This window comes from Medicago sativa, chromosome 8 (genome assembly GCF_051527215.1).
Source record: "Medicago sativa cultivar Bolivia chromosome 8, Bolivia_mono, whole genome shotgun sequence".
Lineage (NCBI taxonomy): Eukaryota > Viridiplantae > Streptophyta > Magnoliopsida > Fabales > Fabaceae > Medicago > Medicago sativa.
The window spans coordinates 84,475,369-84,492,410 of NC_140756.1; the positions used below are offsets into that span (position 1 = coordinate 84,475,369).

At 32.8% G+C, this 17,042-nt stretch overlaps 1 protein-coding gene and 1 pseudogene across 1 annotated transcript; both read left to right on the forward strand.

Moving 5' to 3' along the window:
• Positions 1 to 255: 255 nt before the first annotated feature.
• On the forward strand, positions 256 to 1,940 carry LOC146902455 (F-box/kelch-repeat protein At3g23880-like; annotated as a pseudogene).
• A 2,593-nt stretch (positions 1,941 to 4,533) lies between these two features.
• LOC146902456 (F-box/kelch-repeat protein At3g23880-like) lies at positions 4,534 to 13,653 on the forward strand. Its single transcript, XM_085735781.1, has 2 exons — positions 4,534 to 6,233; positions 10,654 to 13,653. Exons 1-2 carry the CDS (start codon positions 5,828 to 5,830, stop codon positions 11,460 to 11,462), a joined length of 1,215 nt encoding a protein of 404 aa, XP_085591907.1. The 5' UTR covers positions 4,534 to 5,827; the 3' UTR covers positions 11,463 to 13,653.
• The last annotated feature ends 3,389 nt before the right edge of the window (positions 13,654 to 17,042 follow it).

Genomic DNA, 17,042 nt, shown 5'->3' on the forward strand with positions numbered 1-17,042 from the left:
AGGGAGTAATATACAAAACTTTTTAAACTTAAAGTCAAAGTCTCGTAAGCTTAGCTCGGTTGATAAGGATAATGCATAAATACAAGGTTCGGGCTTGGAACCCCGGACACCATAGAAAAAAAAACTAAAAGTCAAAGAAATTTTGTAAGGAGATTAGAAGGAAAAGCCGAAATATTACACGGATGGAAAACATATTTTACCCAATATTTACAGGGAGGATTTACTCTTTTTCCTTTGCAATAATGTTAGTTGACCAGAAGGATTGACTATCGCAATCCATGTAGGAAGAGTACCGAACAATCAAACAATGTAGAGTACAAAGAAGATTGAATAATTGATAAGCTCTCTATTAATACCTCATACATCGCATCTCAGGCTTTAGTATCTGTGATCATCCTACAAACTAAAAACACATAAAAACACATGGAGAAGATGATCATGCATCTTCCTCACGAATTGATCATTCAAATTCTACTGAGGTTACCGGTGAAGTCTCTTATTCGTTTCAAATGCGTTTGTAAGTCTTGGTTTTCTTTTATCTCTGATGATTCTCACTTTGCAAATTCACATTTTGAAATTACCGCCGCAACACACCCTCGTAGAATTCTATTCATCTCAACTTCAGAACTTGAAACCCGATCTATAGATCTCGAAGCATCGCTTAACGTTGAGTCCGCTTCACTGAACCACCTTACTTTTATGCCCCAATCTTATCTTTACATTCATATTAATGCTTCATGTAGAGGCTTTATATTTTTGCACCGTTCTTCAGATATTTACCTATGGAATCCATCCACTGGAGTTCACAAAGAAATACCTTTGTCTCCTATTGATTCGAGGTTAGATGGCACATATTTCTGTTATCTATATGGTTTTGGGTATGACTCGTCAACCGATGATTACTTGGTGGTATTAATGTCTTATGATACAACCTTAGCTAATATTTCATCACATTTAGAGTTTTTCTCATTGAGAGCTAATGCATGGAAAGAAATTGAGGGTACTCACTTCCCTTACATGAATGCCTCCGATGATCCCAGAGTAGGGTCGCCTTTTAACGGGGCTATTCATTGGTTGGCTTTTCGTCATGATTTACCAATGAATCATGTTATTGTGGCCTTTGATTTAATGGAAAGGAAACTTTTAGAGTTGTCTTTGCCTGATGATTTTTACCATGAACCTATAGATTGTGATTTGTGGGTATTTAGAGAATTTCTCAGTATATGTGCCATGGGGGATGATACAGTTGAAATATGGGTTATGAAAGAATACAAAGTGCGATCGTCTTGGACTAAGACTCTTGTTCTTTCTTGTAGTTCCATTCCCACTCACTACTTTTCCCCAATATGTTGTACAAAAAGTGGTGATATTATTGGAACTGATGGTGATAGTGGATTGGTGAAGTATGATGGCAAAGGACATTTGCTAGAGCACCGCTCCTACTGTAACAATCCACATGGATCCCAAGTGGTTATGTATACAGAGTCCCTGCTTTCATTCCCCAGTGACAATGGGCAATCTTAAGAAGAATGAGGTTGTGAAATGTTCTCCATCACCATTCTATTGCTAGAGCATCGCTCCTACTACAATGATGCACGTGGAACCTGAGTGGCCATGTATACTGAGTCCCTGCTTTCACTCCCTGGTGACAATGATCAATCTTAAGATGACGCAAACAAGAAGAATGAAGTTGTGAAATATTTCCTTCACTATTTTCTTGATATTTATAATGTATTATGAACTCTTGTGCGATTGCATTTGTTGGGCAATTTGTGTTTAACTTCTTTTTTACTATGAGCTGATGTAATATGTCACGAAATGTTTATTGATCAATTGTTTGTGTGATTCACTGTTATTTATGCATGTGTAACTGGATTGAGCTCTAATGTATGTTGTGGTCACCGCTTGAAATTGTTTAATATCATAATTTATTTGAAGAATTTATGCATGTTGGTTAAGATCAAAATCACAATTACACGACTCTTACTCAAAGCACTCATTCAAAATTTGATCATGACCATATATGTATTTGAAGGAAAAAAAAAGGTTTTGTTTTCTGATTTCAGTGGACTCTATTAACTCTGGCCCTTGCTTTTCCTCCGTTTCAAACTATGAAAAACAAAAAACTAATTTAAATTAATGAGCTACTCATGAATTTAACAATCTACATGTTTAAATTTAACACAACTTAAAGTCTCAACACTTTATTCAATGAACAAAATTAATAAAGCTAACAAAAACAAACAAGATAAATTGTTTTGTTAAAATGTAAAACATCTATACCTCCTTTTCTTTACTTCAGTTTGCAGAGTCCTATATCAGTAAGAAATACCACTATAGGGGGAATTCTGTTAAAACTAGTATAAAAGTTATATTATAACTTTGTATACTTGCTGTATAGAAACAGCGATTTTCACAATGAAAATTTTCACAATGAAAACAAGGCAAAATAGCAGTTTGATGTGATATTGAATGAAGAAACATAGTATGAAGGATTCGTTCTCTGTATTCTGTCAAACCAGTGGCTGATTGGCAGAGGTATTCCCATCTATACAGCTACACACTCTTGTGTGTAACAGCACACAACATATTTTATATAATCTACAAACAGTGCATGGAATGAATTATATATTGTTAATTGAATTCTTTGGTTAGGTATTCGATATTTTACTGACGTCATTTTAAAGAACTGTGTTCAATACATACAAGTCAGAATTTACTGAGGTACTATTTATTTATGTTTTACCGTTTTTAACTTGCTTGTAGTATGTTTCTTGATGGTACTATTTATGTGAGTCAGAATTTACCGAGGTACTATTTATTTATGTTTTACCGTTTTTAACTTGCTTGTAGTATGTTTCTTGATGGTACTATTTATGCGAAATACATTGTCACCGACTTCGCTTTGCTGCAGTTTATGATATTATATGCATGTATATTGAATCCTGAAGGATGTGGTGTGAATGCTGGTTTGCCTTGTTGTGTTTTCAAAATCAAGATTCACATGATCCACAAGGCCAATAGGGCTTATTAAGCTGCATGACATTTGGCTCAACTGATTTTACTGATTTAATACTTGTGTGTAAATATATTTTAATTTGATCAAGTTTTTAGCCTGACATAAATTAAAGTAGCCAAGATGAACCACTTGCCCTTGCTTAATGCAGTTACTAGTATGATAGTAGTTTTTAATCAATCTGCGATAAGGGATGATGCAGTTGCTGTCTCAAAATGATAACCTTGGAGCTGTACACCATTAAATTGGCCCTTCGTTGTCCATTTCTTAAATTGAAAACCTTGCGGCTGGAACTTAATTCTGTCGTTCTGCGATATTGCAAGTTACATGATTTTGATATGAGCCTACAAGCACACCAAGTGCTTTATTCTGGGTGGCTTGTGCGTCCATTGACTTTTTACCTCTTTAGGATATGAATCATATGATGGTGTGGGCACCCACCCTCATGTTTAGTTGTGGCTGATAATACAATGAATATGTCATGAATATAATTAATTGGTCTAGCTGTCTTTTAATTTTAATTGACCTGGTGTTCATTTCCATTAACTATTACATTTTTTTTTTGTTTTTTTATTGGTGGATCCTTTAGTTGTCCATTTTATTTGTTTTGGTGTTAGCCGGCTATCACATATGTTGCTTGATGGACGTTCCTAGACTTAAATTGAATCCCTTGTAGGTAAAGGAATATTTTAGAAAGCTGTCATTGTTTTTATATATTAAACAGAATGTTTGACAGTAACATTTTCGGATAAATTTATGTGTTGTCTTTCGATGTAGTTGGTTTAGCTGAGTCTTGGAACCTTTGTATGTGACCCAGTCAAAGACACAAGGGTAGGATTTGCAGTATCCTTCCTCCTACCTATCTTTATGTGCTCATTTCAAAGAGTTCACTAACTTCCACAGACGGATCTAATGTTTGCATCAAATTTTAGCTAAATTGACTACTGGCCAAATGTTGTCTGTCTCTTTGATTGTCATGAACACCATTTTTATTTCGGTTTTCCTCGTTAGTTCATTGGAGGAATCGGTAGCACGGTAAATTTAAGTGTTGATGGATCATTATGATATATGTTTCCTTGTATAATATGCAATTAAGTTCACTGGCTAATCAATTATTATTTGTGTGTCCTGAGACATTGACCTAAAAAGTTACTCATGACGTTAGAACTGATCATCTCCCATGTTGCTTTTCCATGACATGAGTACAAATAATAAAAAATCAACAGTACGTATTTATTTTTTTGTTCTTATATAATGCATGAATTTTTGTTTTTAATCTTTTAAAAAGTATTCTTCTAGTAGTATGAAGGGAAAACAACATTGTGATCCAATTCCTAAGAAAAGCAAGTGGAGAGAAACACAAAGGCTGGAACTGATTCATGCTAACATGCGTCGTCCTACTCCTATCTCTCCAGCGTCCAATCATCAAAATAGATATTTTTGAGTTTCACGACTATTCCAGAAAAGGCAGATATATGTTTTGTTGGAAAAATCCGAAGTATTACACTATTTTATATGGTTCAAGAACATGGAAGAGAAATAAACAAACACCTTCTCGTGTTTGCGTACTAATAGGGGGATAGTTTACCTATAAAAATTCAGAAGTTTTTGTCAAACAAATTGGAATCTAAAGGGAGCTAGACATAACTTATGCTACTCAAAAGAGTGGGTGGCAGAAAGGAAAACATAACAGTAATGAAGAGAGTCAAAATGCAACTGTCAGAGAAACAAATTCTTAATTTTTTGTTTTTTTGGCTTGAACTAGAAAAATAGACAGTTTATGTTTTAATCTGAATCAAACTCCCAAAGAGGATTAGAGTGGAGTAAACCCCTAAGTAGATCATTTCAGGGAGTTTGGTTGTGCAACTGGAAGAAGAACCAATATTGAGAATAAGAGCTGCAAGTGTGTGAAACTTGAATGAGATGACTTCTTCAAGAATTGATAATTTCTTGTAAAAATTAGAACATGAATACATATATGATGTTTGTTGGCTTCAAATTTGAGTTAGGTTGAGAAAACAATGTTTTAAAAACCGAACTCGACAGTTCAACTGGTCGATTTGGCAAGTACCGTACCTTGTCATGAGAAAAACTTCAAATATGATGAACTCCAGGTATTTATGCATGTGTAATTGAGTTTAGTTCTAAAAGAGTTAAATCATGATCCAGAGTGCTTACTAGTTTGGTATCTGATTCATTTTTTAAAACACTTTGTAAAAGAGAAAGAGTTTATGCGACTTCTTCAAGTCATGATGTGGATTTGATTTGTTCAGGATGTGCTTGGATTATTTTTTCCTTTTCGTTTTGGCCATTTGATCTATATCAAGTGCTGAATAGAGAATGGACCCCAATGTTTGATTATTTCTCTATAGTTTTTAAACGGAAACCATTCACTTTGACCATAATCCATGTTGAACATTACCTAATTTAAAATTTAAGAGTTGAACAATTTGTTTTCTGTACCTGGTGGATTATCAACATATGATTGATGCTAAACATATAGAATCCGAATGTATATATTTTTCAATAACTTTTTGCTTCCTTATACCTTTTGCCTTTTTTTTCAAGTTTAAATACTAAAAGGATTATTGTGAAAGTTGATGTAGAATGTAGATAGACATCGAGTAAGAAAGTGAAATAGGCTGTGAAACAATTGAAGAGAGGTAGTGAGCACAGAGTCTACATTGTCAAAATATCCATAACTTATTTTAAGAGAGATAGTAAACAATTTTTTTAAAAATATTTATAATTAATTAATCTTTTAATAAACCTGGGGGGCAAGCGTAACCTAAAATCCCAAAAAAAAAGCCTATGAGGATTCATTCTTTATTTACCCTTTCGAATCCCCTGTTAGGGTTCCTCGAAGAAGTATCAAAGTGCACCGAGATGAAGAAATACATCGGTCGCAAAGGACGAAGGAGCATGAAGAAGAAGAAGAAAGAGACTCTGCATATACCTCATGAATTGGTCATTCAAATCCTGCAGAGGTTACCTGTGAAGTCTCTTATTTGTTTCAAGTGCGTTTGTAAGTCTTGGTTTTCTCTTATCTCTAATGATACCCCCTTTGCAAATTCGCAATTTGAACTTACCGCCGCAACACACACTCGTAAAATTGTACTCATATCAACTTCACCTCTTGAAACTCGATTTTTCGATGTAGAAGCATCACTTAGCAATGATTTTGCTGTTTCTGCTTCACCAAACTTTAATTTTTTGAGTCCCCTATCTTATATGCATGTTGTTGATCAAGATCAAAATCATAATTACATGACTCTTACTCAAAGCACTTTATTAGGAATTTGATCGCGGTCATATATGTATTTGAACAAAAAAGAAGGTTATGTACTCTAATTTTAATGCCCTCTATTATCTTTGGTTCTTGCCATTTCTCTGTTTCAAACCAGGGAAAAAAACTAATTTTAAATCAGAATTCAAAGACAGTTAATCTCCCACACTTGTTGAAGCCTTCCAACGATCTTGGTTGTCTCAGTAGTTAGTATCCTTCCTGCTACCTATCTTTAATGTACTACTTATTTAAGTTATCTGTGCTACCATGCTCCTCTAATTGTTTGTCTTAGTATCCTTCCTGCTAGCTATCTTTAATGCACTCATTTCAAAGAGTTCATTAACTTCCACAGACGGTTATACTGTTTGCATCAAAGTTTTAGCTAAATTGACCTTTAAGTTCTAATAAAGAGTTTATTGATTAATCCTGCCTCTCTGAGTGTCGTGGACATCCTTTTATTTCAGTTTTCTTCGTTAATTCTTGAGAGGAATCAGTAGCATGCAAATTTCAAGTGTTTATGGATCAGTCTGATTTTGCATAATATTTGCCCTAAGACAATGTAATAAAAATTATTCACCTGATGTACATTGGATTCAACGCAAAATAATGGAAACTATCTCCCTTGCTGGTTGACATTTATGTGGTCTAGTAGTAGTGTCCACAAACTGGTTGGAATATGTGGTAATATCATTCCCAAGTTTATCCTTTATAGCACTAAGATTTGTCGATGAAAAATAACCTTCTCTTCTGGTTCTCTCCTAAGTCTGTCCGAAGTCACATTTAATATAATTGAAATATAAATTTGTAAATAGCTGGTTGTAGTTTATGTTCGAAGTAAGGACACCTGACTAATATCGATCACAAATTGTGGGGGATAACAGAGAGACCTCATTATCATTGTTGGTGTTTTAAGTTTTTCTTTGCATCTCTATTCACATTACTGCTAAATGTAAAACCTAAGACACTTTGATGGTTTGAGAAGAAAAATGCATATAATTTTGCACATTTATGACATTTATCTTTAATGCAAGTGACATTGACAGAACATATGTATGGGCATTTACATTTGGCCAAATTAAATACATATGAAATTTGAAATATGGTGTTCATTGACATGTTTAACAGAGTGGGAGGCAGAGAGGAAAACATAATATTACTGAACATAGTCAGAAAACTATTATCAGAGAAGCAAATTCATAAATTGTTTTTTGGCCTGAAGTAGAAAAATAGGCAGTTTATGTTTTAAACTGATCACCAACCTTGGCTGGCAAGAATCAAACACCAAATGAGGATTGGAGTGGAATAAATCTCTCAGTAACTTGGGATGAAAGTGTGTGCAACTTGGGATGTGAAATTAGAACAAGTAACTCATTGGTATTGGGATGAAAGTCATAAGAAAGAGGTGGAAATTAATTAGATTGGGGGTAGTGATGTAGACATTTAAGCTTTGTTTGTGAGTTTGGAGTGGAGGGGAGGTGAGGGTTTTGAAAAAAAGGAAGGAATAAGTGGAAGAAATTGAAGACATTGGGAGGAGAGGACTTTAGAGGTTAATTTTTTATTCATAATACAAAATCTTCCTCATTTGGAGGAGCTCAAAAATTGTATTGGGGGAGGATTTTGGGAGGTTTTGAAGGGTTTATATGAACTTTTCAAAATCAATCTATGCTGTTATAATATTCTTAAAATTAAAAATATGTTAATCATAAGCATTCGTTTATTATTCTCTAAAAATTTGCTCTTTCGAAAAATGCAAAAGATTTCTCGATTTTTCTATATATGGCCAACCCCCCAAAACCCCCTTCCCCTTCCCTCCAAACTCCCAAGCAAAGCGTAAGAAAGTGAAGCATGCGGTGAAACAAGCTATGTGGTTCATGATAGCAGTGTGTTAGACACTGCAGAGATAGTAGTTGTGACTCATGAGCATGCATACTTAATTGTTTTTCCCTGTTATTAGATTGGATTCTATGAGAATGGTCATAATTATTGCAACTTGGATGATGAAAATTATATGAACTAGATGTCAAATCTGCATTCTTGTACGAGACATTGACTGCAAATACTTATGTCATGCTGCCTAAGGGTTATGTGAAGAGATGCTGTGAAACAAGGAATCATGTAGATTAAGAAGAGCATGACTCAGCTGAATTGAGGTCTATTTTTTCCAAAAGAGTAAGTGTGATAACACTATTTCTAAGATGGAACAAAAAAGGATGCAAAACTCTCATTGTCAGTGTCCATTTACACTAAAAAAGTGTAAGACTAGTGCTGAAATATCCTCAATACTTTTTTCATTTTTGGATTGCTTGAAAAAATTATGCACGATCATGTGTACCAACTTTATGTTTACACTATAGAACACCAATCAGTAGAATAAAACGAGATATCTTGTTGTAATATGTCTACAAAATAAGTTATAAGTCCTTTCATTAACAAAATTCTCTACTGTGAAAACTTATCACTGTCCATCGATTTTCTTTGTTCAAAAGTTCAAAGCGGCGTTTAAAATCATTGTGTGCTAATTTGTTTCCAAAGTTGAAAAGATTTGTGATAATTCATAATCGGGAAAAGAGAGATATTTCAATCAAAAGATAAATATTAACAATAAATATTTTATAACTTTGTCAAAAAAAAAATTTATAATTTCTGATTTTTTTCAGTAAACCACTAAATCCGTTCACACTCTCAAATAGGTCTCCAACACTATGAATATTTGAAAAAGATTCATGACTCTCTCAAATTTTATTCATATTAATCCTTCTAAAGACATGTTAGAGACTAAACTGATAGTAAATGGTTAAATACGAGGATCAACTTGGCAGTTTAATAGTGTTAGAGGCCTTTTAAAATATTTAAAATATCCATGTGAGAGTGTAAATGGTTAAATACGAGGATCAATTTGGCAGATTAATAGTGTAGAGGCCTTTTAAAATATTTAAAATATCTATGTGAGAGTGTCTTACAAATTTAGAGATCAATTTGGTGATTTACTCAAAAAAAATTATTCACACGAGTTTTGTTGGATGTCGTACTTGTCGATCGATCAGGCCTAGAATTAGGCTTTTTAATGGGGCTATTCATTCACTGACTTTTAGTCGTGATTTATCAACATCGATGAGTGTTATTGTTGCATTTGATTTAATGGAAAAAAAACTTTTAGAGATGTCTTTTCGCGATGATTTTGACCATGATCATACATATTGTGATTTTTAGGTATTTAGAGAATTTCTAAGTATATGGGTTATGGGGATGATACATTTGAAATATTGGTAATGAAAGAATACAAAGTACATTTGTCTTGGACTAATACTCTTGTTTTTTCTTTTAGTTCCATTCGTACTCACTGCTTTTTCCCAATATATTCTACAAAAAGTGGTGATTATTATTGAGACAGATGGTAGAAGGGCTTAAACTATAAAAAAAAATCATTATTTTAGTAAATTTTGTTTATCCTAAATTATATATTATTTTTACGATCAAAAAATCATTATTGCTTTTTTTGAGGGAAAATCATTATTGCTTGTTTTTCTATTATGTCTTTTACTGTTTATTACCTCATCTGCTTTTTGTATAACTATATTTTTTTTTTACAAACATTATATACTTGTTTTTTTTTTGTCATGTATCCTAGTGGCTAGATTCACACACATTATGTGTTGAGAAGTGGGGAATCCGGAGTTCGTATCACGGCCCCTGCACAAATTATCCTGGTAGCTACCAACTGAGCTATACTTACGAGATTATATACTTGTTTTCTATTATGTCTTTTATAATTTTAGCTACATTTCATAATTTATGTGAAATTATTAATGTGACATACAATTTAGGATGAGCTTGTCACAAAAAAAAACTATAATTTAGGATGAGACAAAGAAAAATAGAGATCATATCTACACTTAAACAAAAAAAAACTATAATTTAGGATGGTATTTTATAATTTTTTTCAATTAATTTAATAGAAATGTACCATCGCTGCAGGCGTGGGATGTCGCCGTTGTCACTACATATCATCCTTGGGATTGTCTTATTTGGTGGCTTTGGCTGATACGTTACGCACTTTAAATATCTCTCATAACTTTGAATTCCTTGTAAGAAAAGAGATTACCAATGTTTCTGCCTCATGAATTGATCATCCTAATCCTCCTAAGGTTACCGGTGAAGTCTCTTATTCGCTTCAAATGTGTTTGCAAGTCTTGGTTTTCTCTCATCTCTCATCCTCACTTTGCAAATTCGCATTTTCAACTTATCGCCTCAACCAACAATAGTAGAATTCTGTTCAAAACACCAACTTCTGAATTTCGTTCTGCAGATTTAGAAGCATCACTTCAAGATGATTCTGCTTTTATACTTCCAGAACCTTATTCAGATCTTAATATTAAAGCTTCATCTAGAGGCTTTATTGTTTTCTATTGTGCTTCAAACATCTACCTATGGAATCCATCCACCGGAGCTCAGAAACAAATACCTTTGCCTCCTAATGATTATTATTTAAATTTCTCCGGTTTTGGGTATGATCCATCAGAAGATGATTACTTGGTGGTTTCGGTATCGTATGATAGTATTCCAAACTCAGATGACATGCTATCCCACTTGGAGATTTTCTCATTGAAAGCTAATGTGTGGAAGGAAACTGTGGGTACTTCCCATTGGCCTTATTGTAGTAAGATCGTTTCCTCTAATTATCCCATGGTAGACTCGTTCTTCAATGGGGCTATTCATTGGTTGGCTTTTCGTCATGATATATGTGTTTATGTTATTGTTGCCTTTCATTTAGCGGAAAGGGAACTTCTATTGATACCTCTCCCAGATGATATTCACAATCATTCTAATGATCGTGATTTATGGGTATTTAGAGGATTTCTCAGTCTATGGGTTTCGGAGGATCATAAGGTTGATATATGGGTGATGGAAGAATACGGAGTGCATTCATCTTGGATTAAAACTCTTGTTCTTCCTATTGACGCCTTTCCCTACCTTTACCCCATATGTTGTACAAAAAGTGGCAATATTGTTGCATCAAATGGCTGGATTGGACTGGTGAAATATAATGACAAAGGGGAGTTTCTAGAGCATAACTCCTATGATGAAGATGCACCGGGATCCCAAATGACTTTATATACAGAGTCTCTGCTTTCACTCCCCAACGACAGTGAGCAAGCTTAAGAAGATGACACCAAGAATAATGAGCTATCAAATATTCTCCTTGACCATTTTCTGGATATTTATAATTATATTGTTTTATGAACCATTGGGTGCTGCTTTTGTGACATGAGCCAGTATGCCTCATGAGTTGATCTGATATGTCACAAAATGTATATTGGTTAACTATTTGCAATATGCTTATCGGTAACATTGACAGCTTTGTTTGTTATCCCCGTGCGCTCCCCTTTTTGGTGCAATTTGAAACCAATGAAGAAACACTTTATGGACTCACATTTGTTCTAATGAATGTTGTGGTCACTGCTTGAAATTGTTTTATATGTTGCAAAAATTTGAAGAGAAAATAATTTAACATGAAAGCTATAGTTTTGAGACATGCAGTAATTTGATTCATGCAAAGTTCAAAAGTTTGCTGAGTGTGCTAATTTGGTTGCCCCGTGAGCTCTCCTTTTTAGTGGAATTTGAAACCATTGAAGAAACACTTTATGGATTCACATTTGCTCTTGCTATATTTGAGATCAATGATTACCTATTAAATTTTGTCACTTCTCTTTTCATTTCGATTTGTTTCTCTTCTAATTTACTCCCTAGGTTGGGTACTGAGTGCAAATTCAAAAAATAAATAAATAAACAAAAAGTAAAACCAATTTAATCCACGTTACTAAGTAGATAAGCAAAGTGGAGTTGTTTGAAATTTGGACAGGTCCGCAAGTAGAAAAACAAATATACTCATTAGTGTTATACTGTCAGTACTCGTCAGTGTTTTTGTTACTTGCATAATCTTGATAATAGGAAGATAAGATCATTAGTAAGGTTTCATAAAATTGGAGTAAGGCGTAGATGTTTTTAATCTCAATGAATTTGTATTCTTTCTTATGAAATGATGTGTGTGTTTCTTCTACGTAAAGTAAGGAGTTGATGTTGTTATATTTATATGATGACCAACCATGTTATGTTATTTTGGGGGGTTAGATCAACGGAATAAAAGTTGATTGGTTACGAGATGAATTACAAAAATATAATTCTTTGATGGTTTATTTAAATTTGATTGTTGAGTTCAATAAAGAGATGTAAGTATTAGTATCCCTATAATATGAGTTAGTGTATTAATTACTTACTAATGGTAAGCATAAGCCGTGCTGACCCTAAACCATACTGAAATAATAAGTTAAGTTGGTAAAAGCCTTTAGGGAGGTATTGTAATGTTTAGCCAAAAATCAATCAGTTAAGTTGTAACTTGTAAGACAGCTTTAAATTTCAAGAACTCTAGCTTCATAGTGTATTCTAGAGTATGGGCAGGTTTTCTTCAAAATATGTTTGAACATTGATAATAGGAACCAAATGTAGTTTGTTATTAAGGTTCGAATATCATTTCAGGTGCTTACTTGCCGCATAATTATGCAGAGAAAGATAGATGAACAAATTTTCCATCAATTTAGAGATTCGGTTGGTCAAATTTGATTTGTACTTTTAAGCTAGAATTTGGTAAAGGGGATTAAGAAGTCTAGGTAACGATTTAGGCAAAACTAAGATGAGATTTCCTTTCTTACCAAATTTTTTCAAGCCTATCTTTAATATGGTTTATACGAAACTTGGGGGCTATAACCGACTTTAATGTGTACTCTTTTTGGGGTTCAACGGAGTGCTGATTATGTGTTTTAACGGTTGCTTATGTTAATTTGTTTGATATTTAAAGGGTGAATCTGAAAAACCATTAGTGCATATGAAAATTGATGCTTTCATTTGTTTTTTGTTTGTTGAATAACATTCTATTTGCTGTCTTCTATATGAGGAAACTTCAGCTTGAATTTGGAAGAAAAATGGGGTGCACTTAAATGGTGTCGATGTTGCAACATTTACATAAGGAAAATACTTACTGCAATGTATCTCTGAGGAGGTATATCACTTTGGGCTGTCAATAGTGTACTGTGGTATAGTCCAGGCACATGCATGAGCATGTAGATTAGCACTAGCAGTATTAGTCAATATTAAATTGTGCTATCTGTGTGGAAAATGCCAAATGTGCTAGCAGTATTAGCCAATATTAAATTGTACTATTTGGTAAGGATATGTATTGAAATGTATAATATCATCTATCTATGTAATCATTTGAGTATCACTTTTTTTTAGTTAATTGAGTATCACTTTTTCTCACTAATGGAATAAATTTTGTGTTGTTTCTCAGTCTATTATGTACATTTTGTTCCTATCATTGGAGTACCGTAGTCATATGTTCTTGTGATATATAATCACTTGAGTAATAAAAGTTATCGGGGATAATAGGTTATTATATTTTCTTTTGTTTATAATTTGTTGTGAACCTGGAAGTTAGCCGATTGATCGGTTAATATATCTTTAATTGTGATTTTCTTTTCGCGCATCAGATGATTACAACAATGAAGAAAATTTGTTCTTCAGTAGGAGTTCTTTAACTCCTCCAAAGAATGTTAAGTACAGTGTTGGGTTTTTTTGAGAAACAATCTTTTTTGATTGATTATGTATGTTTAAAAGAATTGCACAATATTTTTTTGGTAGTGGCCGGGGTTTGAACCGCGAACCTTGCATATATTATACATTGTCCATACCAACTGAGTTAAGTTCACGAGAAAAAAAATTGCATATATATAAAGCTAGGCAGGGAAGGACAAGACCATATACAATAAATATTTAATTTTTAAAAAATTCATCTATATGCAATACAAATACTAGCATAATTATCATTCGTAAAAAGAGAGAAATTACAAATACTATCGTACATATACTACTTCTCTTCATATTTGTTTGTTGGAACAAATTATCTACATCTTTTTTGTCATTGCATTTAGCTCTCAATTGGTTGACATTGTTGCCAAATTTTGAGTTAATTTTTTTTTTGGAATAGCTTTGTATTATTATCTAAATAAGTATGTAAAAAATCATTCAAAATTTTAAAAGTTTTTAAGCATAATTAAACAAATTTTAATTTTACAAGGACTAAAAATATGTGCTTAAAAAAATTTATAGGAACCAAAACATATCAATTTTTTTTATGAGGACTAAAAACAAAATTGACTATATTTATTGGAACCAAAAACTTATTTAACCATAATATTAAAGCATTGTAAGAAAAAAAATGATAACATTAAAGCAAACTTAAATTGGAATATTAAAATCAAAAGAGATATCTGTCAATCGAGAGGTCAGTATGATAAATATTTCATCAACAATACTATAAATTCAGTAATCGATCAATTTTGTTTCAAATCAAAAATAAATAAAACATATATGATCTATAAGTTTAAGAGCGATGAATTTAGACATACCAACTTAACATTAAACACTCTCATAAAACACTTTTTAACAATCATTCCCGTGACTTTATATCAGTTGGTAAGAATATTGCATATTATATACAGGAGCTTAGGTTCGAACCCCGGACACGACACATCTTCACATTTTAAGAATGTGTGAGCTTTATCGACTAGACTATTTAAAATAAAAACACTTTTTAATCAAGTTTGATTAAAGTACAACAATGATACAATATTTTATTATTTCAAAGATCAATTTATACTCCTTCCGTTTTATATTAGATGACCCAGTTGACAGTGTGCACCATTGACCTGACATACTTTGACCATGTTTTTCAACTAATATACAAAGATAAATAATATCAAATAAGATGTTGGATTCGTTTCGATGAATATTTTTCAAATATTAAATTTTCATAATTTTTTATAATAGATAATTAAAGATAAAAAATATGCATTGATATGTGCGACAGAGTCAACTGTGTCACTTAATATGGGACGGAAGTTAATCATATTCATATATAAAACAAGGACTTAATATGGGACGGAAGTTAATCATATTCATATATAAAACAAGGAGAATGTTAAATAGTGCATTCAGGACATTGGTTAAACAACTAAAATAAGTATCTTTTTTTTATAGAAAGTAGTGTAATTATTACTTAATTAAAAGTTAAAACTTATATTTTTAAGACAAATTTTCTATTTATAGTTTTGATATCTATTGCACTGATAGCACTAATCTTATCTTATATAATAAAGCTTAACCCCTAAAGCTATTTCTAACCCTAATATTTTCCCCCCATTTCTCCCTCCACTTTTATGAGCCATTGGATCTTGCACATTTAGGCGCCATTCAATTTTAGCCATTGATCATCTTACTTAATTAATGCCAGCCGAATTTTGTTATCAAGTTTGCTATAATTTTGGCCAGCCGAATCCTTATTATTTTTTTTTTTTGAATTCCTATCCTCCTTTTTTTTATTCCTATCCTCCTTTTTTTTCGAATCCTTATTTTTTTTTTAATTCCTATCCTCCTTTTTTTTTATTCCAATCCTCCTTTTGGCCAGCCGAATCCTTATTATTATTTTTTTTTTTGAATTCCTATCCTCCTTTTTTTTTATTCATATCATTCTTTTTTTTTTAAGCAAATATTTTCTACACTTTTAGGTTTGCAATTATTTAACATAACAAATTCCATCTAAAAAAATGCATCGCACCAATTTTATTCCTATCCTCTTGCCTTTTTTTTTATGAAGCAAATATTTTCTACCTTAATTTCCATGTAAACTTGGTTATCTTACTTACTAAAGCTTATCCCCTAAAGCTATCATTAACCCTAATTTTTCCCCCTAATTATTCCCAACGTGGCATTTGTGTTCTCCATGCATATTCAAATTTTCTCTCTTTCCCATGACCATATTTTCTCTCATTCTTAACAGCTCCCACAATCTCTTCTCTTATCAATTGTTGACGCCCCTCCCTCTCTCTCTCCCTCTCATCGGTATGCATCGCAAATTTGATACGGCAACGCAACGTGACGAAGCTGAAGCGAAGATCGAGTGATGGTTGGTCGGATTTTTTTAAATGTTGAATCTGATGAAGCGAATAAATTTGTGTAAGATGATTGTTCAACCGAGAAGAGAAATCAGAGGGATTTCAAAAAATTCATCGGACAGTGATTATCATGATCTAGATTGTTATTCTTCAGAATACTCATCTGTTGGATTTGATGACCTAATTCCCTTTCTCCTGGTTATCGATCTATCTAAGACTTTTTTTAGTAATCATTGTAATTGTTTTCTTTTTATTTTTTTAAAAAAATATTGGTTTGGTTATGTTTCATTTGAATTAATCTCACGTTTTGATTATGACATCTCTGATTAGGTGATTTCGATGAACAGTACCCCACAAGGATTTGACCGCCGCCGGCATCTGCGGTTGCTCCCTTCCACACCTCCAGTAGAGTTTCGATTTCGCCTTCTGTCTCACCTTTGGTGTTCTGTTCGGTTATGTTTCACTATCAGTATCTTTGTCATGAACGAACGGTTGCGTTTCTGGTATCGATCTTGGGGAGTTCTTCTCCTCTCTTAGTAAATTTTACGACATTTGTTTATTGTTGTGTTTTTGAGTTTTGATTTTCGGAATGGTTTGGGAATTGATGATGAATGTTTGGTGCCATCAAGAATGGTGCAATTGATTATTGGTTAAGAACTGTGAGTTTAGAAATTTGTTTCTGTGATATTTACAAAATAAATAAAGATAGTTTACCAGAATATGTAATTAGATGGAG

Coding starts and splice junctions, on each gene's coding strand:
- LOC146902456 (XM_085735781.1), top strand. CDS start 5,828: ATGAGGATTCATTCTTTATTTACCCTTTCGAATCCCCTGTTAGGGTTC. Junction 6,234..10,653: donor ACCAAACTTTAATTTTTTGA/GTCCCCTATCTT, acceptor TTATACTTCCAG/AACCTTATTCAGATCTTAAT.